The following is a 24,710-nucleotide window of genomic DNA, read 5'->3' on the forward strand; positions in this document are numbered from 1 at the left end:
GAAGGATGAAAAAGAACAGTTTACCATAGACTTCACCTTACTTTAATAAGAGACTGTAAGGCTTTTCGTGACAATCCTTTTTTCATGGTTTTTTTATACAGCAACATTTCACTTTTTTTAACTCTGGAAAAAACGTACGGCCCTCAGGGTGCCTGGATGGCTCAGTCAGTTAAGCATATTACTCTTGATCTAGGCTCAGGTAATGATCTCAAGATTCACGAGATCAGTACTGCTGAGGGGCTCTGCTCCGACAGTGTGGAGCCTGTTTGGGATTTTCTCTCAGCCCTCCTACTCGCTCTCTCAAAATAAACTTTAAAAAGTAAAACTTCTAGGGCCCTCTTTCCAAGTGTTTAAGTAGTTCTAGTATTATCAGAATATAACAAGCTTTTGAAGTTAACTCCAGCAACATTTTACCAAGTCCACTAGGATCAGGATTTCACCTGTTGATTGCCCCTAACAGTAGACTCTTGAAAAACGCACGTTTGAACTGCATCGGTACTTACACGTGTTTTTAAATATATACACAATGCTGTAAATTTCTCCTCAGCATTTTCTTAACATCGTCTTTCTCTAACTTATTGTAATAAGAGTATACAATGCATATAACATATGAAATGTATTAATCAGCTGTTATCCTAAGGCTTCTGGGCCTAATACTAAAGGCATTCTTCCTGGTTTCCTAAATCAAGACAAACACTTCAATATGGTTTTATTTTTTGCAGTACACATTAATTGTCCTGAACAAATTGTCAGCAACAAGGGGTAAGTTTTTACTCAAAAAAACTTTAAAAGCTTTCATAAAAAAATGTACTGTCCCAACCCACAGTATTTCTTTAGAACGGCAGAATACGGCAATATCGAAAACTAGTTCCAAATGACCATCACTTCAGTTGACATTTCCCCCATCTTTATCAAATAAGCACAGCACACAAAGGCACATGATTATGAGCAAATCCAAATTTATTTTAACGCCATGTCATTTTCAACATGTTTAAAAACCTCATAAGTTAGCGGGAGCCCTAGTTCCCTGGGACAGCATGCCAGAGGTACTGAATTTCATCACCTTCCTCTCCAAACCCCTAGCAATTCATCCAATCCAAGTCCACAGCTTCAGAAAGCCAGGAGTTGTCTCTTCAGTCAGTCTGCTCCTCTGGTTCCTGGTCTTTCTTTCAGGGAGGGAAGTCAAAATATTTCAAACAGGGAACAAAACCACAGTTGAGCTTCCAGCTCAGGTGTCTAAGATGAAACAGGGGAACGCCCCCCCATCGACTCCAAAGAAATGGACAAGGTGGAGATGGATTACTTCTTTACAGCTTTGTGAAGACAAAAAAAGTCCTGCAGAACAAAAACGACTAAAGAGATTTACAAATGAGGATCCATTTGACAGATGAGAATCTCTTGGTAAATGCAGGCTCCAGCTCCTAAAAATGAGAGGGGCCTGACCAGTCTGGATCAGAAAGAAATCTGCCACACGTGAATAAAAACAATCTGAATATAGCTCCTCTTTATTTTGAGGCCTGATAAAATACCTGGGGAGAATGGGAAAAGAGAGGAACAAGCCCCAACAGATGGGAAAATGCTGACACCAGAGTGGTATAAAAAAATTTCAGCTGAGTTTTTAGTGGTGGCGGCTACTTTAGCCTTCTCCCTGTTCTGTTGTAGGGTCATAAACCTTGACCAAAGCAGAGAGTAGTAGAAAAAGGCTAGAAAGAGGGGCTTGAAGACGATGAATTTTGACTCCTGATTTTATTATTCAATTTCTCTTTTCTATTTAAAGTAGTCTTCGGTGGCTGGGAAGCCTGGCCTCCCAAGACCAGAGTCAGTTGGAGCTGGTTGTTGTTGGACAGGGAGTGGGGTAGGGACAGGGATGGGGGCAGGGAGATCCTGCTCTGCTGGCGGTCCTGGGTGGAGAAGACGAAATGCACTTCACAGAGCCTGGGGTGTGGTGGGAAAGGGATGAGGCAGGAGCGGCAAGCTGGGGAGATGGGACCCACCTCAGTCCCCAGCTTCATTCTCTTCTAATGTTTCCCCACTGGTGGCATTTTCTGCAGTCTTGGAGGCCTATATTCGTGGAAAAGAGAGGAAGACTTATCAGTTTCCAACTACCTGGGGTAGTATCCAGGGTACCAAGGACGAAAATACCCTAATGCTCTAGGTCAAGGCTGAGGAAAGGGAAAGTAAGGATATACAGATACACATATGCCCACCACAACACCCAGGAAGGTGGACTCAAGAGGGATCAAGTTCACCCTGCCATAGACGGATAATCATACCTTCTTTTTTTTCTTTTTCTGGGTTTTCCGACTTGCAGAACTCTGGAGGAGGGCCTGGAAAATAGGAGGAGGAAGGAAAACAAATTTTGAGGAATGCTGAGGAAACACAAAATGTCTCAGTATCCCGGCCCTTTGCAGGACTTTGCTGACACCTCCTCCTCACTCCCAGGACACGTGCAATGTGTTCACCCCTTTCCGTCACACACTGACCTTTAGCTCTGCATCCTGGACCTCCATCTCAGACTTGTAAAGGTCAGGCTCAAAGGGACCACTAGTTATCCGCATGGGGCCATTGGGCATGAGCAGGACTGTAAATTTAAACTGGGCAACAAATTCACCTATGGAAGAAAGGAAGTGTTTTGATAAAATGTCCCCTTGTCATACTCCATTTCTGTAAGCTAGAGTGGGGGACTGTAATCAGGGGCTCCAAAGTGAAACTCTCTTCTTAGGACTCACCCTCCTTCTCATAGAGAACATTAAATGGCTGCAGCAGTTCGTGTTTGGCACATTCCACCACACCCATGCGGGCCTTCTTCTCATCTTCAAATGCTCTGGGTGGTGGAAGACAAATTCAGGCATCCTTAACTCCCTATCAAGTAACATTTTCCTCAAGTTTTTAAATGTGTGTGGTCTAGGGAGTCAGTCTGGTTCCAAGTACTGTTCTTGCTAAGTGCAGTAGTAGTACCTTAAAGTAAATGGCATGGCATCAAAACGCCTTTCGACCTCACTGAAGAAGGCACGTGAAGTTTTCATTTTCAGCCCATACTGTTTAGAAGGGTCTCGTTTGTAAATGGTGGTTCTCTGTCCTGCATCCTTGGCCTAAAAGAGTAAAAAGTTAGGTCACATTTGGGCTGGTGCTCTTAGAACACACCCTCAGTCACTCTTCTGTGCTAGCTCTGGTAAACTCTCCTCACCTTGCCCTCTCCTGAGCTGACAAGAACATCCACAGCATATACTTCGTGTACCTCAAATTCAGCCTTTTCATGGTCCTTCCTAAAAGGAATAGAAAGGGAACCATAAAAACAATAAGTAGTTCCTGGAGTCTGAAGTAAAAGAAGACAGACAAGAGTAAGCTGGGAGCATGAAGAAAATGTTCGTGACTAGACTCAGAGGGTGGAAAGCGAAGGGTGGAACTGGCACCTACTTCTGCTGGTCTGTGGGATTCTGGATAATGGTTTTCTCTCCATCGATGACATGCTGCTTCAACTGATGTGACAGCATACCTGAGGACAGGACAAAGCCATCTAGAACCCAAAAGGTTCCCAAATCCACCCACCTATGTAGGTTGATGAGGCAGGCAGTGAGGGAAAAGTGCCTATGAAAACTCAGGGGAGAAAAGGTTTTGGCTTACACTGTGCTAGAGTCAGAATGGATCTTCGAAGGAGCAAAATCCTTAATTCTACTAAACCACTCAGACCCTCAACCCTGTTATCTGAGGTCTCACCTTCTATTGGTGTGCAATTAAATGAGTGGGCAACTTTGTTCCAGGCTTCTGTCACTTGTGTGTTCTAGAAGTACAAGATCAAATAACAGGTGAGATATATAAAGGGGCCAATAAGCTCTCCACCATGAGAATGAAAAATATAAAAAACTGATAGTCCCAATACCCTCCATCAAGAGCAACGACTCTCATTGGTTTTTCATTTCAAGTTATTATCCCTACAGCTTAAAAACACCTTATGTTTGCATATCATTTTACAAAGTGCTTTCACAAAGATGGTCTAATTAGACAATTCTGAAAGGTGAATACAGCAGATCTATACCCCATATCCCAATTTAAAACATGAAGAAACTGAGGCACAGAAGGGTTAAGATTTTCCCAGGCTTAAGCCAGTTAACTTGAAGAAACTGAGATAAACCCAGGTTTTCTAGTGATGAATCCAGTGTTTATTCCACAATATTTGTTGAGAGGGAACAGCAAACTCTGATTTTCCCCTTCTTACCTTTCAAACATGATCTGACCCCCACCTAAGCTACAGTTCTTTTTTTCTTTAAAAAATTTTTTTTTAATCTTTATTTTTGAGAGAGAGACAGAGTGTGAGCAGGGGAGCAGAGACAGAGAGAGACGCAGAATCCGAAACAGGCTCCAGGCCCCAAGCTGCCAGCACAGAGCCCAACGTGGGGCTCAAACCCACGAACCATGAGATCATGACCTGAGCCAAAGTCAGACCCTCAACTGACTGAGCCACCCAGGTGCCCCTAAGCTACAGTTCTTAAACCAAATGAAAAATAAGTAATCATAACTAATATTATTAAGCCATATGCTAGGTACTGTACATGGATCATTTCAATTGTTACAACAACCCTATGATAATAAGTGACAATTTTATTTTTCCTATTTTGCGGATTAGGAAATTTGAACTCAAAAAGTTATTTTTAAACAGTAAGCATTGGCAATAGGGCAAGAATCCAGATATTCCTGATGTATGTCATAACTATATAATAGCCAGTATACACCACCACCTTCCAGTGAAGATAACACAATTCTAAGTATATAAATAATCAACACGCAAAGTAATAAGAGCCAACACAAGTGCTTACTATGTGCCAGGTACTGTTCAAAATGCTTCATAACAACTGTATGAAGTAGGTATCGTTATAAGCAAACCAAGACAGAGGTTTAAGTAAAAATGACGCAAACGAGTAACAATGGTGAAGTACAAACTAATTAAAAGAAGAATAAGAGAGAACAGAAATGAAAAAAAAGCAAAAGCAAAAGCAAAAGCAAAAAAAAAAAGGGGGGGGGGGCAAGCTTTAAGTATTGAACAGGGTCCTGGAGACTGAAGTGTGAGAAAAAATGTCTCCATGCATAGCCTAAGATGTTAAATTATAGTAATTCACGATAGTTTATGATCCCTGGGCTTTCTAATATTGTCTTGCAAAAGCACAAAACTAACTTTTGGCCTCTTTCTGCCACCAGTTTACTGGTACTACTGTGATTTCTGTTATAAGCTTTTAAAATTGGGTTTTTGGGGGCACTTGCCTGGCTCAATTGGAAGGGCAAGGGACTTTTGATCTTGGGGTTGTGAGTTTGAGCCCTACGTTTGGTGTAGGGATTAATTACACAAAGAATTAAAAAAAAAAAAAAAACAGTTCTTAAAAAAAAGTTGGTTTTTTTTTTACATTTGTGTTTTACTCTAAGTGATATCCCTCAAATTATTTTAGGAAAAGATGTACATCCAAAACACGAATAAGAGAGGACCTCTATAGGCTCCATGAGGAAAGGACCATATATCCCCAAACACCTGCATGTGAACTTATCTATGATAGTCTCTCAGAGTTAGTTGTGATCTCATAGCTTATGAGTTCAAGCCCCACAGGGGGCTCACTGCTGTCTGTGCAGAGTCTGCTTTGGTGCTTGTGCAGATCCTTTGTCCCCCTCTGTCTCCCCCTCCTCCATCCGAACATGCACTCTCTCACTAAATAAATAAACATTTATATAAACAAGTTTATTTATTTCTGAGGGCGGGGAGGGGAGAGAGAGACAGAGGATCTGAAGCAGGTCCTGCACTGTCAGCGTAGAGCCCAAAGCAGGGCTTGAACTGATGAACTGTGAAAATCTGACTGAGCTAAAGTCAGACACTTAACGAACTGAGCCACCCAGGTGCCCCAATACAACGAATTTTAAAGAGCTGTATGTTTTAGGGGCACCTGGCTGCCTCACTTAGTAGAGCGTGAAACTCTTGACCTCACGGGCTTTTTTTTGAGCCCACTTTGGGGCTTTAAAAAGAAAGGGATGGGGGTGCCCGGGGTGGCTCAGTGACATCTCACTCTTTGTTTCAGCTCAGGTCATGATCTCATGGTTCATGAGTTTGAGCCCCATGGTGGCCTCCTTGCTCACAGTGCAGAGTTTGCTTGGAGTTCTCTCTCCCTCTTTCTCTGCCCCTACCCGACTGGTGCTCACTCTCTCTCAAAATAAATAAACTTAAAAGAAAAAAAGCTATTTTATAAGGGGGCTGTAGGAGAAGGGGACAGTTCAATACAGAATAGCTATAAATGGCTAATGCTTCTTACATTCTATCAGGGTTTAGAACTGGACTAAACAGCTTACCTGGTTTCCAGGTTTGACCAGGCGTAGGGCAGCTTCAGCACAAAGGTGAGCTGCCTTAATGACATCTGCTTTCCGCCCTGTTACTTGGGTCCCCTGTAGATAAGGAAATGTAATCAGTACTCCCTGGAAAATCATTCTAACTGAGCTGGTCACTATGCAAGGCCAGCCAACACTTTTCTACTTTTATTTCTCTAGGGACTCTCTCAAACTGTATATGGTGGTAAGGGTGGGAATAAGAAGCAGCAGCGTACCCTCCCCACAAGTGGAACAAAATTCAAAGCAGACCACCTACCTGAGCTACATCAACCACAAAAGTGTGAGCCACATTAGCGATGAAGCCATCCACATGGACCCCAAGGTCACTGAAAGGCAAGAGGAGAGCACAGCATTAGCAACTAGCACTATGCAAATGCTTAGGAAAAAGACAAGTGCTCTAAAATGGCTTAAGCTTACATTTTTACCAAGTCACCTTCCTTGAGAATATAGTCCTGGTCGCTCTTCAAAGGGGAGAAGTGACATACACAGTTATTTACTGAAATGCTGGTGGGAAAGGCAATACCTGTAAAGAGACAATCATCAGCCTTACTACCCTGCTGTCTCTCTCTCTCAATGTCTCTTTCGGAGCCCTGCTGCCCCTCGGAAAAATGGAAGGATTTTCTTCAGGGTCTTGCCTGCTTAATCAGTTTGGATTGGGTAGGAAACTGCTTGTATCCCACCTGCCATTTCAAATTTCCAAATATCTCAACCAGAGCTTGGGTGGGGGTTACATCATTACAATAAAACAAACAGGACTGAGTAAGGGTCAAACTTGGGAAATTAGTGGGGGGATTGATTTTTTACCTTTCTTCATTTCTTTTTCTTTCTTGAAAATTTTCCCTGTCTCTTCCATAATCATGGCATCACCTTTCTCACACAGGCTCAGTACGGACACACCTGAGCAGGATGCTTCCACCAAAGACCGAAGTACCCCTGGGGACAGAATCCCACCATGTCAGCCCTGTATGTGTTGTCTAAGTTACCATACAAACAATACCTAGAAGTTAGCGTTTGTAATATTCCTTAGTGCCATTGCCCAAGGCTGAAAGAGGGAACAAGTTTGTCTCTTGGAATATACCTACTTATAATCACTAAATTTCTACCTTCCTTTTCCTAAAATAAAAAAGCCACACACCCTTCTCTCCCTATAGAATGTGACAACTGGGTAAACACCATCTGTCTCCCTAGTGAAGGGAGACTTTCCAAAGATACCAGTGGCGTGGTAGGACAGTTACGAACTTCAAGGGGGTTCTCACCTCAGCAAGGTGACCAACATACATGCAAAGCAGACTGGAAGAAATTTATAGGCGTCAGGAACAACAGGAAGATAGACACAGAATTGCTGACTCGAAGCTGATGCATTGTTAAATGCTACCTTCTTCCCTTCTCAGACACCCCAATTAGATGTTAGTAATCTCAATCTGTGTAAAAGTATTTCCTCATCAACCGGTGTATAAACCAAAGGGACTTAATCTAAAGTTCCTGAGCTTCAAAGGCTCATGTCTTACAGCTTGTAGCACATCTCAAAGAGGTGTAAGACCTGAGTTTCAAACTAGTATCTGGGATCACAAGTGCCTCAGAAGTTATAAGTTGCAAGGGAAAATTTTTTTTTGATTCAAACCACTAATACTAAAAAGCACTCCAAATAAGGCACTATATTAAATGTTCATTTTGTTATAAAGCATTGTTCTGTTCACTGGATGCCCTCACCATGGCCTATCCTGAGCTTCAGATTTGATTTTTGTGATCCAAGTCTTTGGAAGCATGAAAAACTCAGGTTTTCAGCCATAGGACCAAAGGAATCCTAAATACCTATCTTTACTGTCAAAACCATTTAAAAGCCCAAACACAAGCATTTTCTGTTCCCCTAATTGGGTTTTAAAGTGAAAAGGTAAATTGCAAAGAGAGAAAAAGGAAAGTGTGACATCTGCCAAGCTTGGCAGGCAGCTGCTGAGAAAGTCCCAGCACAGTGGTAATAAGGATGACTTCTGAGATCCTAAAATCAGCCCCCCACCCTCTTTTCAGTACCATTCACAAGACTGCCTAGTTGGGGTGAGAACCTCAAAACACTCCTAGCGTTATCAAGTCCCTGAGATCAAATCTGACGGCTAAGGCTATCTGCACAGATTGTTGGTAGCAATAACTTCAAGAAAAGCCAGATATTATCTCCAAGAGTTGTGTTAGGAGCTCCGGGGGTGTCCTCCAACGATCCCTGAGCTGGCCCAAGAGGAGAAGGGGGCCCCACCAGCGAAAGAGTTGAAGTAAAAAACGAAAGACTCCAGCAAAGCACGTGGTAGGGAAGCTGGTGTCAGGGACTGTAGCAGAGGAAGGGAGCCGGCGATCCGCATGGGAACCCGGCAACACGTGCCGGCTGGGCTCTTGATGCCGGGGAGCCAAAACAAAATAGAGGGACGCTTCCGTCGCCAACAGCTGGGCGCTTCCTTTTCGAGGTGGCCTCGCCGGTGGCAGAATAAGAGGCAGGGATCCGGACCGAAGGGTGAGGGGCAGAAGATGCGCCTTGCCTCTTGACTAACGGCCTAAGGTCGGAGCCGGCTGGGGGCCCTGCTCTGCGCTCTTCCCGGTCAGGGCCCCACACCTCCCCAGACTCCAGCCCAGGCCCAGCGGCTCAGGTCCCAGGCGCGACACGGAGTCTTCCCACCACGCCACCCACGGTGGACCGGCGCGGGGCCCTCAGCTGCTCACTCCGCATGACCCCACCGCTCCAGCCCCTCCGGGGCCAGCCCAGCACCGTCCCCTTTGCCTCCCCCTCTCAGCCTCGATCTCCGGACCCCCAAGGCCCGCACTCACGGTTGGCGATGTCGCCCCCCATCTTATACTTGGTCACAACCAGGTCCTCGGCGATAGTTTGCTCCTGCTGCTCGTCCTCGCCCGACATCTTCCCACTACCACCACCACCACTGCAGCCTCGCTCCTCCTGAGCCGCCGCCTCTGTCTTCCTTCCCAGCCGCAGGCTGTGCCTACAGCCCCTTCGATCCGCGAGGAAAGCGCGAGCGAAAGCGCGAGCTAGCCAGGGAGCGGGCGGGCGAGCGAGAGCGAGAAGCTACGAGCGCGCGGGCTGAAGCGCAAGGCACGCTGGGACAACGAGTCCCTTCTACAGGCCGCCTCTAGTCGACTTTGCGGACTCTTGAACTACAATTCCCAGTTCGCCTTTCGCGCTCTTAAGCCAGGCCCTGGGGCCTTGCCCTCCAAGGGCCTCGCACGCCGGAATCGCCAAGCACTCTGGGAAGGGTCAGGCTCCGGCGGGAAGGCGGAGCAGTTGGTGAGCTTCATGGGAAGCGTGGTCTCTCCCGGAAAAACCACATCCAGGAGCACGGAGCGAGAACCCGTAATAGAGAGGGGCGGGCTAAGGGAGAAGGGGCGGAGCTACATTGGGGCGATGGGTGTTTAGGCAGCGGGGCTGGGTGGAGCAGGGTGGAACCCAGGCGAGGAGGGAGTGGCTACATTAAGGGCAGGGAGGCTGGGTGCGCCCTTCCTCGGATCCCTGGAGCGGCTGGCGGGACCGGCTCAGCCGGTCCAATCATCCTCCGGTGCTGGGAGAACGGGGAGGGGCAAGAACTATGGAACTCCTATGGAAGGAGACCTAGAGTACAAGGAGTAGGGGCTAACTGGGCAGCTATAGTCCGGAGAGTCCCACTGAAGATGGCACCATTGCTCCAACAGTAGGCTTTGATGGCAACACTTTGAGGGAAGTGTTGATACAGACTTTTTCAAGAGAATGAGAGTTCTGAAACATATGGGAGTTTTAGTGTTCCATCTCTTGAGGGACCACATCTATCGGGCTTTCTTATTTTCCCAAACGTGGGTTTTCTTGTTTTTGTTATTCCCAAGTGGCTACCCTGTAGAGATTTCTAGTAAAAGCCTTAAATGAAAAGAACTGTGTGTTATGCTTGTCTTCAGAAAAGTAGGGCTGGAGAAAGCTGCAAGGGACAGAGTAGGACTGTCAGAAGACACAAGGCGGCATGCTGTGGTTGGTAGTTATCCATTGCTGAAGAGCAAAGGGATGATCTATCCCACACACCAAAGGTCTTCTTCATTTGACAGTCGGGAAGCTGAAAAACTTTGGTATTTTTATTCAAGCATGTATAAAAACAAAACAAAAAACTTCACGGATACAAAAGATACCCCGTTTCCCATCCAAGGGGACAGAGGCCTGAAGCTGGGTCCTCTTTCTATTCCAACTGGAAACTTCCCACTACTGGATGAGAATAGACCCTAAAAGTGGCTCTTGGGACCGTTATGATCTGTCCCTTGGGTGAGAAGTGATCATTTACAGCACATGTAGGTTATGGTTTACACAAAAATGTCCAGTTATTTTTCCTTCTGACCACCCCATTACCCCCACTTCCTGAGATAAGAAGCCTGGGTGTAGGAGGAGGCTGTGGTTGTTGGGCTTGATTCAGTGCAAAAATAAGAAGACAACGCCCCTTACAAGGACTCTGACTTATATCACTTTTCCTTGATATCTTACAGTAAGAAAACCTGCATTGGACAATTCTGAATCCTGAACCTGCCACTTACTTAATCTCTTTAAGGCTCAGTTTCCTTTTTTTGTGAAATGGGATAATCCCTAGCTCACAGAACTGTTGTAAGGATCAGGTGAGATAATGTAGGTAAACTTTAGGATGATGGCTGGCATTGTAAATGCTCAATTAATAGTAGTATCTATGCCCGATCTCTTTCTTCACTCAAGATTTGAAGCTTTCCATTCTTTCCAGGGGACTGAGTCATAAATTTTACTTTCCCCTGCCAGGGTACCCCTGTTTCCTCTTCCTTAGGAGTCTAATGGGAAACACAAGCACACTTTAAAGCCTAATCTCAACAAGTCAGAGCCTGAAAAAAAGGGACATGGGAGTAATCCTTCATATCTCCAGGGAGTCCCCCTGAGGAAGCTGAGGAATGGGATTAGGAAAGCACACAAAATAGGGAAAACCTCCTTTCCCAGGAATGGGAAAGAGAAGAAAAGTGCACAGCTGGCTACATACCACAAGAATTTTGTGTCAAAGTGTTTAAAAGCCTCCAAGGGTTGAATGGAATTGTCTGGGACTGGGGAAATGGGGCTGAGACCTGTGAGGGAGGGACTAGGGAGAAGATGAGTACCCTCTAGAGGCACTAGCTGCCATGAAATGCTCCCTGAGTACTTTAGGAAGCAGGGTTATGTTCTCTGAGCATTAGCCTTGGGGAAAAGCCTGCTGTGCCAGTAATCAGGGTTATCAAAAGCGGAGTCAGTGGCTTCTAAACTACGTAGAGTTTTGAGGCGGGCACAGTGGACATGGGGGGCATGGTGTCCAGGCCCCTGGAAAGCTCTCATCTCTTCATACCCTTGTTCAGCTGCTGGGCAGGCCCCCATAGCTGCATAATCTCCCCCAGGAGCTCCCCCACCATGTCGCCGATTCATATATTCATAGTCCTCATCTGGGGTTGTGCCAGCAGTGGCCATGATTGGCACAGGGTTGAGTGGGCAACTCTGTGTGCTGCCCAGGGAAGCGCTGAGGTCTGATCCCACATCCATGTACTCATAACCCAGCTCCTCAAGAGAGCTAGGCCTAGGGGGACGAGGCGGACTGCGCCTTCTTCTCCGGTTCATGTATTCATATTCCTCATCTTCATCTTCTTCTTCAGTACCCAGGACAGAACTGAGGCCCACTGAAGAAAGGGTGCCCTCCCGGGAGGAGGGAGTACCTGGAGATTGAGAAGAGAGGCTAGGTATGTGGAGAACATGGTAGTAGGCAGTGGGAAGTGGGGGAAAGTTAGGAAAAAATGAAAAGGGAGGGATAAGATCAGAGAAGACAAGGGGCGCCTGGGTGGCTCAGTGAGTTAAGCATCCAACTCTTGATTTCGGCTCAGGTCATGATCTCCAGGTTCATGGGATCCAGCTCTACATCGGGCTCTGTGCTGACAGTGTGGAGCCTGTCTGGGACTGTCTGTCTGTCTGTCTCTCTCTCTGCCCCTCCCCTGCTTGCAAGAGCAGTGCTCTCTCTCAAAAATAAATAAAGTTAAAAAAGATCAGAGAAGATAAAAGGATTAGGATAAGCCTGGGGAAAGGATTAGAGAAAGATCTGAGGAAAACCCTAGGAAGAGTCAGGCACCTTTGAGGTGTGCATCTGGCATGACATATCCATTGACATCCTCTTCCTCTAATCCTGGTGGGGAGAGTGGGGTGACAGGAGTGAGCAGGCTGTGGCGCTGGGAATGGTAGGCACTGTCTCCACGTGGCCGTGGGCTCCGGCTCCGGCTCCTACACATTGACACCTTCTCCTGGAGCTCAGCCTCAGAGCCTGTCACATGGCCTTCTGAAGACTCTGATGCCAGGCGTCCCCGTGGCAGTGGGTGCAGGGAGACTGGACGGGGACACCGCTCACCACCCCCACAGACTGCAGACTCCTAAGGAGGAAAGTAAAACAGAGATTTACACAGAGACAAGGAAAGAGATATTTGTTTAGGAGACTGGGTTGTTCATAGCCTTCTTTTTTTGTAGGACACTGATTAAACCTCAAAGGTTTCGGGGTGCCTAGGTGGCCCAGTCAGTTAAGCATCCCACTTCAGCTCAGGTCATGATCCCACAGTTCATAGGTTTGAGCCCTGCATTGGGCTCTGTGCAGACACCTTGGAGCCTGGAGCCTGCTTCAAATTCTGTGTCTCCCTCTCTCCCATTCCCCCTCCCCTGCTCGCACCCTGTCTCTCTCTCAAAAATAAATACTTAAAAAAACCCAACACAAAAAAACAAAAAACCCTAAAATGTTTCTAAAGTGTCCCACACTGCCCCTATGGATCCTAAGACACTGCCACCTAGCCTTGCAGTAGCCCCTCAAAGAGACAGACCTTACCTGGCAGGCCTCCCCAAGATTACCCTGGTTCATAGGCATATAGCCAGATGATGGGCTTAAAAGGCTCTGGCTCTAGGATGAAAAAAAAGTGAAGAAGAAGTTTGATTAAGGGAGAAATCTACTCACCATGGGGGCCTTTGAGTAGTTAATCTAGGTATCAGTGGGGTTCATGAGGGTGCAGGTACGTAGAGGGCTCAGGGTGCAGAAAGTCTTGAAGCGCTGGGAAGTACCTTACCCCACGGGGCCGATTAAGTGTTCCAACTGGCAGGCTGAGAGCAGAGCCTAGTGTGGCTGCCAGGCCATCCTCCTCTGATTCCAAGTCCAGGTCCAGCTCAAGTTCTGGCTCCAGCTCCACTTCCTCCAGTTCCTTGTTTGTCAGAGCAGGGGGTTCTGCCCCAAGGGGTATTCCAGGCCCACTTTCTCTCTGTAGGGACAGGTGGTTGTTAAGGTGGATCCTCGTTCCTGCCCTGCCACGTCTGCTTTCCTCTAGATCTCCTTGACAACAACTAGTTCCTTCTCACCTTTATGACCAGATACCGTGGTGGGTCTCGGGCCATCCTGGTAAACTCATTGGCTAGTTCTTTAAAGGTTGGGCGAATATTCTCATCAATCATCCAACCTAGGGGTAAGATGTAGAAGTAGAGCCATAAGAGGGAAGTGGAGTAGGGAGGGAAGTCAGTTAGAAAATGGCTGGGGGATCAGGGGTGCGTGGATGGCTCAGGAGGTTGAACATCCAACTTTTGATTGGCTCAGGTCATGATCTCACGGTTCGTGAGACTGAGCCCTGAGTCGGGCTCTATGCTGCCAGCACAGAGCCTGCTTGGGATTCTCTCTTTCCCTCTCTCTCTGCCCCTCCCCTGCTCGTACTCCCACTCTCTCTCAAAATAAAGAAATAAACATGTAAAAAAAAAAAAGGCTAGGATCAGCAGGTAACTCACACTTGACCATGACCATGTACACATCAATGGTACAGATCTGAGGCTGCGCCAATCGCTCCCCCTTCTCTAGCAGGTCTGGTACTTCAGCCAGTCGTAGCCCAGCATAGGGCTCTGCCCCAAAGGTCATCAGCTCCCAAACTGTCACTCCTGGTATAGGAAGACATGACTAGTTGATGGCAAAATAGTAGACATGGCATGAAGACTAAGGGGAGGCAGAATTTAACACAAAGATCCGAAGGGCCTAGAAATTCTAAGAAGGGGTCTCTCAAAAGGCAACTATGGGATTTGGGCCAGTGATGATATGGAGGGTATCCAGATGGACTGACCATAGCTCCAGACGTCACTCTGGTGTGTGTATTTCCCAAAATGGATACTCTCGAGGGCCATCCACTTAATTGGAGTCTGGGGAATTGAAGGCAAAAGTTGATTTCTAAAAATTTTCTTAGCACTTCTAAACCCCAAGTTCTCTATCACTCTTTTCTCTGTTGCTTTCTGAACTCGTACTTCTGGCATCTCCAAGCTCCTCTCCTTGAACTTACCATGAAGCATCTCTTTGCCTCTGAAGGAGACCACTGACTGCTTCCTGTCCCCATGCTTCACTCCACCCCCACCTCCTTACCCAGCCCTTTGTGTCACCTCACCTTGGCCTCACTGTGTAGTAGCTGCTTATCGTCAGGGGGCAGCAGGTCCGCCACCCCAAAATCTGCCACCTGAACCTGACTGGGTGACTTCAGTAGCACATTTCGGGCAGCCAAGTTCCTATGCACCATACCATGCTCCTCAAGGTAGTACATACCCTACAGAGGAAGGAAGTATTCTCAAGGTTGGGGGAGTTGCTCCTTGAGATCCAGAATCATCCCAAACCCTAAAGGCACCTCCGAATTTCAACTCCCTGCCAGCCATCAGCCAGGCAGTTCAGTCATAGGACTTCTCCAGGTTCCTCTCACCTTGGCAATCTGTACTCCCCAGTTGAGCAGCAGCTGGGGCCCCAGTGCTCCACGGTGTTGTCTCACGTGATCCAGCAGGGAGCCCAGAGGCAAGTACTGAGTGACAAGCTGCAGAGATGACCCTGGGCACAGTCCCAGCAGCCGTACAATGTGGGCATGGTCTAGGCTGCCAATGGCCAGCATGTGCTAAGAGACACAAGAGGGGTTATCCAGGGATCAAACAGGTCCACATACATACACCCAGATCAGGGCTATCCCAACATTCAAGGACATCAGTATGGTTAACAGTACTTACTGACACAGGACCAAGCCTTTACATAAGCATATCTAATATTGACCTCTTTTCCAGTGGCATACAGAACACCCTTCCCTCACTTACGTCTGTCACATCTTGAAAACTTTGCCGTCCACTCTTGTCCTCAATGACTTTAATGCAGACTGGAATCTTGATTGATTCACCCTCAGGAATCCACACTCCCTAAGAAGTTTTGGACAGGAGTCAGCCAAAGGTCATTCTCCCCAGGCTAGCCCTTTCCCTCAATCTTTCTCTCCTTCAGCCTAGATTTTTCCCCTTCTCCTCCACAGACTTTCTGCGGGCCACTCACTTTGTGCACAGTTCCAAAGACGCCCGAGCCAAGCACTTTAAGCTTCCTCAGCTCTGTTTCTTTGAAGATTCTGGCCAAGACTTTGTTAGCCTTCTCACTGGGATCCAGAGGTTCTATGCTCTGAAGAGCAGAAGGGAAGAAAATACTCAAGCCCATTGCCATGCCCCACTCCAACTCTCTCCCTATAGGTGGATGCTCAGAGCCGCAAAGCCCAAAGGGGTGGGAGCAAGAAGAGGAATTGTCTTTAGTCTTAAGAAGCATTGCAAGCTTATTGGGGGAGTAACAGACCCTAAGGACTGAGGAAGTTTTTTGTGTTCATGAGACCAGCAATTAAGAGGGTTGGGTTTCCCCTTTGATGGAGGGAAGGGGGAAGAGTTGCTAATGCTGTCACCTTGAATACTTCTTTACAGTTCCCTATGCTTTCCAAAGCATTTCCACATACATCAGCCCCTTTCACCCTTACAGCCATTCTGTAAGGATGAATGTTATTTCTTGTGTACATGTGCATAAAATGAGGCACAGAGAAGGAAAGTAACTTCAAAATCATGTGGCAAATTAATGGCAAAATCAGGACTAGGATGCATGTCTCCCATTTCTCTGGCCAGAATTCTTTCTAATGGGCCATACTACCTCCTTGAAGAAAAGGATCAAATCTCTGGGAAAGGAGGCTCTTAAAGAGTGATGGTATGGGGTACCTTTCAAGATTAGGCTAGGCACTTACCTCACCCCGTTCCAAGTAGCGCCTCATAGCCCTCTTATTCTGAATCCGGCGCCCACGCAAATAGAGAAAAGTGCCTCCCAGGATCAGGAAAACCACTGCCAATCCTACTACCACTGTTAAACCCATTGCCAGATGGGTTTTGCTGTGGGATAGAGAAGCCCAGCATTATCCTAGGCCTACACCTCCCTTACAAATATCACCTATGCCGGGGCGCCTGGGTGGTTCAATCAATTAAGTGTCAGACTCTTGATTCTGGCTCAGGTCATGATCTCACAGTTAGGGAATTCAAGTCCCGTGTCAAGCTCCACATTGATAGTGTGGAGCCTGCTTGGATTCTCTCTCTCTCTCTCTCTCTCTCTCTCTCTCTCTGCCCCTCCCCTGCTTGTACTCTCTCTCTCCCTTTCTATAAACAAACAAACAAACAAACAAACAAACAAACATCCTTTAAAACAACAATAACCAAAATAAAACAAAACAAAAAAAAATGTCATTTATGGTACAGATTTGGTACAAGAAATTAACATTCACACATACACATGTCTTTGAGCACTGAAAGGGTTAGCCTAAATCTGGACCTCCTGAGGCTACTACAAGCTAATTTTCAGAAGGGAAGGCCAGAAGCCTGGATTCTTGTGTCTCTGAGTCCAGTGATAGTGGTGTATATAGAAGGTCAAAATGAATAGAGTCATCTCTTCCCAGCAGGTAACTGCCCCCTCCCTAGCTTCTCTCCCAAATATCCCCAGCTTCCTAAATCTCCAAGCCCATCATACCTGATCAGTGCTGGTGTTTGGCCTAAACAGTCTTGTAGCTCTGGTCCCTTACACCTGGAGAACAAAGTCACCTCCTTAAATGGGAGCTTGGGAGACTCCCATAGGAAGCTCAATTCTGACAGCCTCAACATACAACACTGTTTCAGATCCTACCATAGTGTCCCATCCTGGAGCCCAAATCATATTCCAAGACATGGCCCCCATCTCTAGCTTGCCATCCCTTCCTGAGTCCCTCTCTTGAATGAAACTCCCCTGAGCTGGGGTTATTCCAGGTTCTCAAAACTGTGGTATAATTGTATGCTGTTACTGAGATTCCCTTTCTCCAATCCTTCATTATGCAGCTGAGAGTGATTCTTAAGTCATAGTTCCTTTCTTCTTTCAGCTCCCTTTTACCCTCTACTTTCCCCCTAGTTTTATGTTCTCCCCTTCCCCCCACATCAGCCCATCACTGACCCCTGGGTGCAGTTCTCATGGCAGGGCCGACATTCATTCTGAGAATCTGGGTACTTGTAGATGGGGCCCTTGGCACCAAGGACTCCATAGGGGCAGCTGCTCACACAGTGAGGCCCATCTCGAAAATGGGCACACTGAGCACATGCATCAGAGCCCTGGGTGGAAGAGAGAAGGGCAGGAAGGATGGGATGCCAATGTCAATTTCATACCTCCCAGCAAGGACCAACCCAGCCATTCAAGAGGCTTCACCCGTAGACCCTAGTGTTATCTGGCTTCCCTGTGTTGGCCTTGGGATTTGGCCATATCATTCCCAGGACCTTCAAGTGTTGCCCTTGCCCTCTCTCCCTTAGAGATCCTGGTGTTGCTACCGTACCGAGCCATTGCACGTGGCACTACCCTCCATGGGTTGGCACTCCGGGTGACAGGAGAAGCATTCAGCCTCATGGGCAAACTCACGAGGCTCCCTGCAATGGAGGGTTAAAGGAGGGGGTCACTTCTAAGTCCTGACCTTTACTTCCTGATCCCCCAACCACAGGGTCCCCTTCTTCATTCCCACCAAGGCATATGCAGAGAGTCATCTAACGGCTTTCAGGTGCCACCTGAACAGCTCCATCCCGGGGTCCCAACCCCCCCACCCCCATCCCTTCTTGACTCTCTCGCCCCTCACTATTACCCATTCAGAAAGTTGCAGTGGGTCACACAGACACCGCCTCGGCTGTAGTTTCGACAGGATAGGCACTGACCAGGACCTGGGCCCCAGCATCCCCCAGAGGAGCACAGGGGATCACATACTTTGCCCTCTGCCACTGGAAAGGAAGGGGTGAGTTAGGAGGAGTCAGAGCCCTAACATGCCCTCTTTGGAACTCTTCCTCATAACCGCCTCCAGCTCGACATGCCCCTCTCCTTGGTTCCACCCCCATCCCTTCTACTTCCGGGGCGGACAGTCCTTACACTGTACTCTCTCCTCCCTGACCTCCTCTTCCCACCACCCTGGGGGCTGTGTCCCTCACCGCAGTCTCTGCGGGGCCGGTTATGTTTGATGTCTAGTCTCTCTTCCGGAGGCCCCCGCAGCAGCCGGGTCCAATTCAGAGAATGGTGGTAGCACAGCTGCCTATTGGCGCTTATGTAGATACGCCCGGCACTGATTTCTTTCAAAGATCGGAGGCCCAACGATGTTATATTCAAGTTCTTCATGATCAACAAAGAGAAGCCCCGGCTGAGAACAAGGAGACAGGATGAGAAGGGGGAAAAATGACCATGCAGTGGATTCATGTTCATTCAACAAATTTGCTCTGGGCCAGTCAGATCACTGAGACGGATACCCTTTCCTTTTGCCTTTTCCTCTTCAGACTGGCAGACCCTTTGGGACTGCTGTATGACACAACACCTTGTACTTCACGCAAGGATGCCTACGAAACAGGGTTCATTGCCTGGAGATGCTATTACCTCCACACTCTTTACTACTCACTTGTAGAGGCTCCTGCCCCCAATGGTTGTCAGGTTGGAAAAGACACTGAAGTTGTGCATGTGGGGAGGCCAGGATTGGATGTTCAGGTAACCTGGGGGGCCAGAGAGAAGTATGTGAGCAGGGAATCTATGCCCCTTGCTTTCTCAGGTTCTATTGGTCCTTCCTCTGTTGCTTGGGACATGATTTTATAAGTAGTTATGTAGCAATTTGTGCCAGTGGTTTACCTATTCCTCTCAGACAAGATCACTCACCTGTGATCTCCCGTACTGTCCGGAAGACATTGAGCTTCTCAGGGTCCAGGGCAGGGATCTTGTGCCAGGGGTCGCTGGAAAGAATAGTAAAAATCAGTTGACAAGGTAGAGGTAGAACCCAGTAGCAACAAGCATGCCTAGGCTCAGAACTTAGTTTCTAAACACCATCCTCCACTGAAAGGGAACAGGGCTCCTTGGAGAAAGGGCTAGGGCAGGAAAAATATAACATGAGTTTACAGCATCTTATGCCAAACGGTATGGAAGTGCCCCCATTGGCCAGTTCAGAGATAACTGAACACCAAAATAATGACTGTAAAAGATTATAAAAAATTGAATGAAATAGGTATTATTGAATAAACAAATAAATGGGAAGGGGAGACTCTTCCTAACACTGAAATGCCAACAAATAAATGTAAAAGGACTAATGGAATTAGAAAACCATCATGTGGCAACTCTCGTTAAATAACTGATTTAGGGGGTTCCTGGGTGGCTCAGTTGGTTAAGTGTAAGACTCTTGATTTTAGCTCAGGTCATGATCTTGCAGTTTGTGGGTTTGGGCCCAGCGTCGAGCTCCACGCTGAGGGTGCAGAGTCTGTTTGGCATTCTTTGTCTCCCTCTCTTTCTCTCAAAAATAAAGAAACATTAAAAAAAACTGATTCAGGCAGGGGCACCTGGCTGCCTCAGTCGGTGGAACATGAGACTCTTGATCTTAGGGTTGTGAGTTCGAGCCCCACGTTGGTTGTAGAGATTACTTAAAACTAAAATCTTAAAAAAAATAAAAATAAAAAAAAGAGGACACCATGTCCTTGTCTCTTGCCACTCAGCTAAATGGTATCAGATTGCTTAGGGATGTCTCTGAGGGGATTCAAGCCCTGGGTGGGAGACGGAGTTAGGCATGGTCAGGTACTGTGTGACTTTTACAATTTTATGACTTATATTCTTAATCAGCTGCATATATGGAGCGCTGAACCAAATGTAGTGAAGTGTGAGGGGCTGGATGGGGTGAGGGATTAGAAAAGGAAAGCAGAGTCTCTAACCCATTGAGGCCAGTGATAAGAAAGTCCAGGTTGCCCAGGATCTTGGTGCAGTTCACAAACCCATCAATGTTGCTAGAGTCCACAGTCTGGAAGCGGCTCCCGGAGCCCGTCCCCTCACAGGCTGCAAACACAACAGAGGCTCAGTGGGAGGGGCCTGATTGGTCTCTGGGGAAAGGAGGTCTTTTTGCCAACTCCTCGCCATCTCCTACTCACCTTTAGGGCACAGCCCCCCACAAGGTTCACACATCTTGAGTCCATTTTTATCTACTTCCATCTTGTCAGGAGGACAGGCCCGGACACAAGATGTTTGATCTACCACAAAGTTATCTAGGAAAGACGAAGGCACCATTAGTGACAAGGGAGGAACACTGCCAACCACCAACTGAACCTTGCTCCCTCCTGCTCTTTGCTGGATCTGCCCCAACTTACCACCAAAGGCTCCTGAAGCACTGTCCTATGGATTAGAAAGGCCCTTTGCTCTTTGTTTCAGAACTAGGAGCAATTACTAGAAATCATGGGGAAGCAGATGGGGGAGTAGGGCATAGGGATCATTCACTGGAGGTTGTCAGATGATCACAACCTACATCCTCTATTTACCACCCAACTTGATCCCTTTTACCTCCTCAAATGTTGTCTAAAATCTAGTTTCCACGACCATTGTTCCTCTCCTTAGACACTTACGGGGACAGCTGGCTACACAAACTCCACCATACTGATACTTGGTGTGGGGATTGGGTTCCAGCTGGAAAGTTAGCTTGTTGTAAACGAGAGGCTGTGGACACTGGCGTACACACGCCCCACTGTCATTGAAGAGTCGACAGGCCTAGGAACACAGGAGATTCATAAAACTCACGTTATGTATGTACCCCGACCTCCTCCCAAAGCCCACATCCCCATTTCAGAACCCAGGCAAATGGTGGTACATACAAAGCAGTCTGTATCCTGAGGGCCTGAGCAGCCCCCTGCACACTCATCATGGCAGCACTGGTTGGGGTTGGGCCCAAAGCAGTGACCATTACACTGAGGGGCACAGATGGTCTTGGTCACTATAGAAAGAGAGAAAGCATGGCTGTCAGGGCTCTTAAGACTGTATTCTGAGGGGCACCTGGGTGGCTCAGTCGGTTAAGTGACTGACTTTGGCTCAGGTCATTATCTCACGGTTCATGAGTTTGAGCCCCATGTCAGGCTCTGTGCGGACAGCTCAGAGCCTGGAGCCTACTTCAGATTCTGTGTCTCCCTCTCTCTCTGCCCCTCCCCCGCTCACACTCTGTCTCTCTGTCTCTCTGAAAAATAAATAAATATTAAAAAAAAAAAAAAAGACTGTATTCTGAGACCACTGCTCACTCTCTTGCCCTCCAGGCTTGTCCCTACTCCCAGTGTTAACATAGATTGGGGTGGGCAGGGATATGAAAGTGCATGAACTTGAAGTTTTTAGAAGGGAGAAAACCCACATGTCTGGCAGTCTTCCAGTCTAGGACCCCAGCAGCGCCCCTTGCAGGCCTCATGACAGGGGGGACCTGGTTGGGAAGGAAAGCAAAACAAAGGGCTGTCAGGGCTAAGAAAGCCTTGCTTGAATCAACAGGGTATGATGTCAGCACACAGACACCCCAGTCCCAGGAAGCAAAGAGCCAGGGCAGTGTCCCTCCTTGCCCTTCCAGAGCAGGGCCGGGCTCAAGTGAACCTGTCAACAATGGGTGGAGCCACACCTCCATACCACCCACAGGGCAGCTGAAGGGGTGGGTCTGGGGCAATTGCCAAGCTCAGCCCTAGTCCGAACCCAGGAACTTGTTTCCTCCTTGGCAAACTGAACCCAGCAGGAATATGTGTGAGTGGACAGGGACAGCAGATCTTGATCAAGGGTAGGTTCCAGGGAGAATGGAAAACGTTATAATGGAAAAAGATGTGGATATGGAGCCCAAAGATCTGGCTTCCTCACTTAGTAACAGATCTTCTGCTTCTTTTCTTCACATATTGCTTCTAGGGTTTGGGTTCTAGGAGACTGACCTCCTCCCTCCTGGCAGGCTCCTTGGGTCTGGAGCCTGAGGTGTTTTTTCAGTGGAGAGGTGGGTTCGAATTAAGGATATAATGATGATGGGAAAGGGGTCACTCTGGTTTGGTGGGGGCAGGGGAGCAGTCTTGATCATGTTCACTCACAGCTCTTGCCATTGTCCTTCACCACTATCTCAGCATCTCGGTCCCTCACGATGTCCCTCCAGTCGATTGTGTCCATGTGACAAAGTTTATCATTCTTCTCAATATAAACACCCCCTGACAGAATCTCTGAGACAGGGAAGAGAAGTGACAGGCTTAAGGGCTGCAGCAGACCTCCTCTTCCCTACACACCCCACCAACCCAAAAGGCCACCCAAGACTCATAAAGAGGGGAGAAGGGACAGATGAATATGTCTAATTAAATCCGAACTGCAGAAAAGGCTTGCCTTGTAATGTAGAGGAGGAGCCAGGCCAAAAGAAAACTTCTGCCTCCTCAGACACCTGTCCAAATCCGGTTTAGCCAGTGGGGGAGGGGAAGGGAAAGCAAGAGAGAAGATCCCTGACTCAGCCACCTCCTTCCCCCACCCTACCTGTGTGTTTTCCAACTGACAGGGACAGGGAGAAGTAGAAGGTAGCCATGCGGCATCTAACTCTCGTGTTTCCCCAGCCAGTGGGGAATTATGAGGGGGAGGAGATAGGATCCTCATTCCTGGGGAAGGAGGGACATCAAACTACACTGTACTATAAAGATAGAGGAGGGGCGCCTGGGTGGCTCAGTCGGTTGATCGGCCGACTTCGGCTCAGGTCACGATCTCGCGGTCCGTGAGTTCGAGCCCCGCGTCGGGCTCTGTGCTGACAGCTCGGAGCCTGGAGCCTGTTTCGGATTCTGTGTCTCCCTCTCTCTGCCCCTCTCCTGCTCATGCCTCTGTCTCTCTCTCTCTCTCTCTCTCTCTCTCTCTCTCTCTCTTTCTCTCAAAAGTGAATAAACATTAAAAATTTTTTTTTAATAAACATAAAAGTAAAGATAGAGGAGTGGGTAACAGATCCAGCTCCAACTCCAGACCCATGGGACATAAGGACCTTCCCCCTGGGCCACAGACGCCTTTGCTCCCTATCAGGGCCCTATATGGTTTAAGGAGTAGTGGACCTTTGGACTGCAATGTTCAAGATGGTGGGCCCCATGAAAGGGGCACTTAGTGAGCAGTCTCGGATTACCATCGAGGAGGCACCTGTCTGCAGGTTGGTTGAGGGGCAAGACTAGAAGGAATCATCAGGAACTGACCGGTGAGCTGAGTAAAGCGGAGCTGGCGCAGAGCATGGCTAGAGTTGGTGTTATAGTTCAACATGACAAAGATGGCAAACTTCCCATCGTAGACCTGGGTCCCCCGCACCACCCGGAGGTTGGGTAGTGGCAGTGTAGAGAACTCATTCATGGCCACGAGGACATAGCCGGTCACTTCTCGGATCCACTGTGATGGAACAGAGACCATGTCAGTGGGAGGGACAACAGGACGAAAAGCCTCAATCTCCTCTCCCTCCACAAAGCATTAAGGAATCCCTAACCCCTCAAATTCTTTCTGATTCCTACTTTGGAGTAGGGGAGGAGCTGGTGTCACACTAGTGTGTCCCTTCTGCAAAGGAAGACAGGCGGCAGAAGTGACTAGGGAATTCTAGTCTCCTACCCTCTCTTTCTTAGAGCTCCTCTTGCCGGGAGGGTCCTTGCTTAGTCCCTTCCTCATCTTTCCAGTGCCTATCGGTCCCAGGGGTCTCTCTACATTAGCCCCTGTTGCAGAACACTATGCCACCCCTGCCCGCTTCTCATTGCCAGCTCCCGTGTATCCCTGGCTACAGAGGCAGACCCTAGGTCCCAGATGCCAGTCGTTGTCCCCATAAACACACAGGTTTGGATCTTAGGAACTATGGAGCTTTAGGAATGCTGAACTCCAGCAGAGGATAGCCCTGAGGAAGGGATGAAGGCTTCTGTGGGTGGAGTTAAGGGGGAAACAGGTTGAGATAGGGAGTCAGGCACTCTAACCTGCAGGAAGGAGAGATCAGCATTGTGTCCTGTGAGCACAATCTCAAGGTTCCCCATCACCACCTCACACCTCTCGTAGAGCTTGTGCAACGTCTGGTACTGGTTCTCGGCATCACCAGTCACGCTCAGCCCATTCAGAGTCCCGGGACAGACTGGCAGAGAGTGGCAGAGAGCTGGACACAAGTTTTTAGCCCGGTCCCCCCAGATGGTCTTTGGTCCCCCCCCTTTGGTTGCCCCACTCCAGTAACATTCAACAGGATCAAGAGGCAGATGCCTCCAACCCCCCCCC

General features: G+C 47.9%; 2 protein-coding genes across 3 annotated transcripts in view; both read right to left on the minus strand.

Moving 5' to 3' along the window:
* Positions 1 to 939: 939 nt before the first annotated feature.
* PA2G4 (proliferation-associated 2G4) lies at positions 940 to 9,431 on the minus strand. The gene is made up of 13 exons (XM_040491759.1): positions 9,169 to 9,431; positions 7,165 to 7,293; positions 6,778 to 6,883; positions 6,617 to 6,686; positions 6,325 to 6,417; positions 3,718 to 3,781; positions 3,418 to 3,496; positions 3,188 to 3,266; positions 2,959 to 3,092; positions 2,730 to 2,824; positions 2,484 to 2,611; positions 2,274 to 2,327; positions 940 to 2,061 (listed from the first exon to the last, which is right to left on the minus strand). Exons 1-13 carry the CDS (start codon positions 9,254 to 9,256, stop codon positions 1,996 to 1,998), a joined length of 1,185 nt encoding a protein of 394 aa, XP_040347693.1. The 5' UTR covers positions 9,257 to 9,431; the 3' UTR covers positions 940 to 1,995.
* Positions 9,432 to 10,427: 996 nt separating this feature from the next.
* The window catches only part of ERBB3 (erb-b2 receptor tyrosine kinase 3), a 17,291-nt gene continuing 3,008 nt past the window's right edge, over positions 10,428 to 24,710 (minus strand). The window contains exons 2-28 of one of the 2 annotated variants that reach the window (XM_040491757.1): positions 24,422 to 24,573; positions 23,669 to 23,855; positions 22,550 to 22,675; positions 21,847 to 21,912; positions 21,323 to 21,441; positions 21,077 to 21,218; positions 20,609 to 20,722; positions 20,396 to 20,516; positions 19,359 to 19,432; positions 19,108 to 19,198; positions 18,650 to 18,855; positions 18,313 to 18,445; positions 18,013 to 18,103; positions 17,640 to 17,794; positions 17,187 to 17,240; positions 16,417 to 16,558; positions 15,696 to 15,815; positions 15,470 to 15,568; positions 15,091 to 15,276; positions 14,785 to 14,940; positions 14,470 to 14,545; positions 14,144 to 14,290; positions 13,727 to 13,824; positions 13,441 to 13,629; positions 13,206 to 13,277; positions 12,468 to 12,762; positions 10,428 to 12,060 (exon numbers count right to left, since the gene is read on the minus strand). In XM_040491757.1, the coding sequence (XP_040347691.1) occupies positions 11,534 to 12,060; positions 12,468 to 12,762; positions 13,206 to 13,277; positions 13,441 to 13,629; positions 13,727 to 13,824; positions 14,144 to 14,290; positions 14,470 to 14,545; positions 14,785 to 14,940; positions 15,091 to 15,276; positions 15,470 to 15,568; positions 15,696 to 15,815; positions 16,417 to 16,558; positions 17,187 to 17,240; positions 17,640 to 17,794; positions 18,013 to 18,103; positions 18,313 to 18,445; positions 18,650 to 18,855; positions 19,108 to 19,198; positions 19,359 to 19,432; positions 20,396 to 20,516; positions 20,609 to 20,722; positions 21,077 to 21,218; positions 21,323 to 21,441; positions 21,847 to 21,912; positions 22,550 to 22,675; positions 23,669 to 23,855; positions 24,422 to 24,573 (3,938 nt within the window). In that variant the 3' untranslated portion in view covers positions 10,428 to 11,533. The remainder of the gene's footprint in view (positions 12,061 to 12,467; positions 12,763 to 13,205; positions 13,278 to 13,440; positions 13,630 to 13,726; positions 13,825 to 14,143; positions 14,291 to 14,469; positions 14,546 to 14,784; positions 14,941 to 15,090; positions 15,277 to 15,469; positions 15,569 to 15,695; positions 15,816 to 16,416; positions 16,559 to 17,186; positions 17,241 to 17,639; positions 17,795 to 18,012; positions 18,104 to 18,312; positions 18,446 to 18,649; positions 18,856 to 19,107; positions 19,199 to 19,358; positions 19,433 to 20,395; positions 20,517 to 20,608; positions 20,723 to 21,076; positions 21,219 to 21,322; positions 21,442 to 21,846; positions 21,913 to 22,549; positions 22,676 to 23,668; positions 23,856 to 24,421; positions 24,574 to 24,710) is intronic. The other variant, XM_040491758.1, reaches the window with a different exon arrangement.

The sequence above is a fragment of the Herpailurus yagouaroundi genome, unplaced genomic scaffold, assembly GCF_014898765.1.
Source record: "Herpailurus yagouaroundi ecotype Mexico unplaced genomic scaffold, PumYag 182, whole genome shotgun sequence".
In the NCBI taxonomy this organism is placed as follows: Eukaryota; Metazoa; Chordata; class Mammalia; order Carnivora; family Felidae; genus Herpailurus; species Herpailurus yagouaroundi.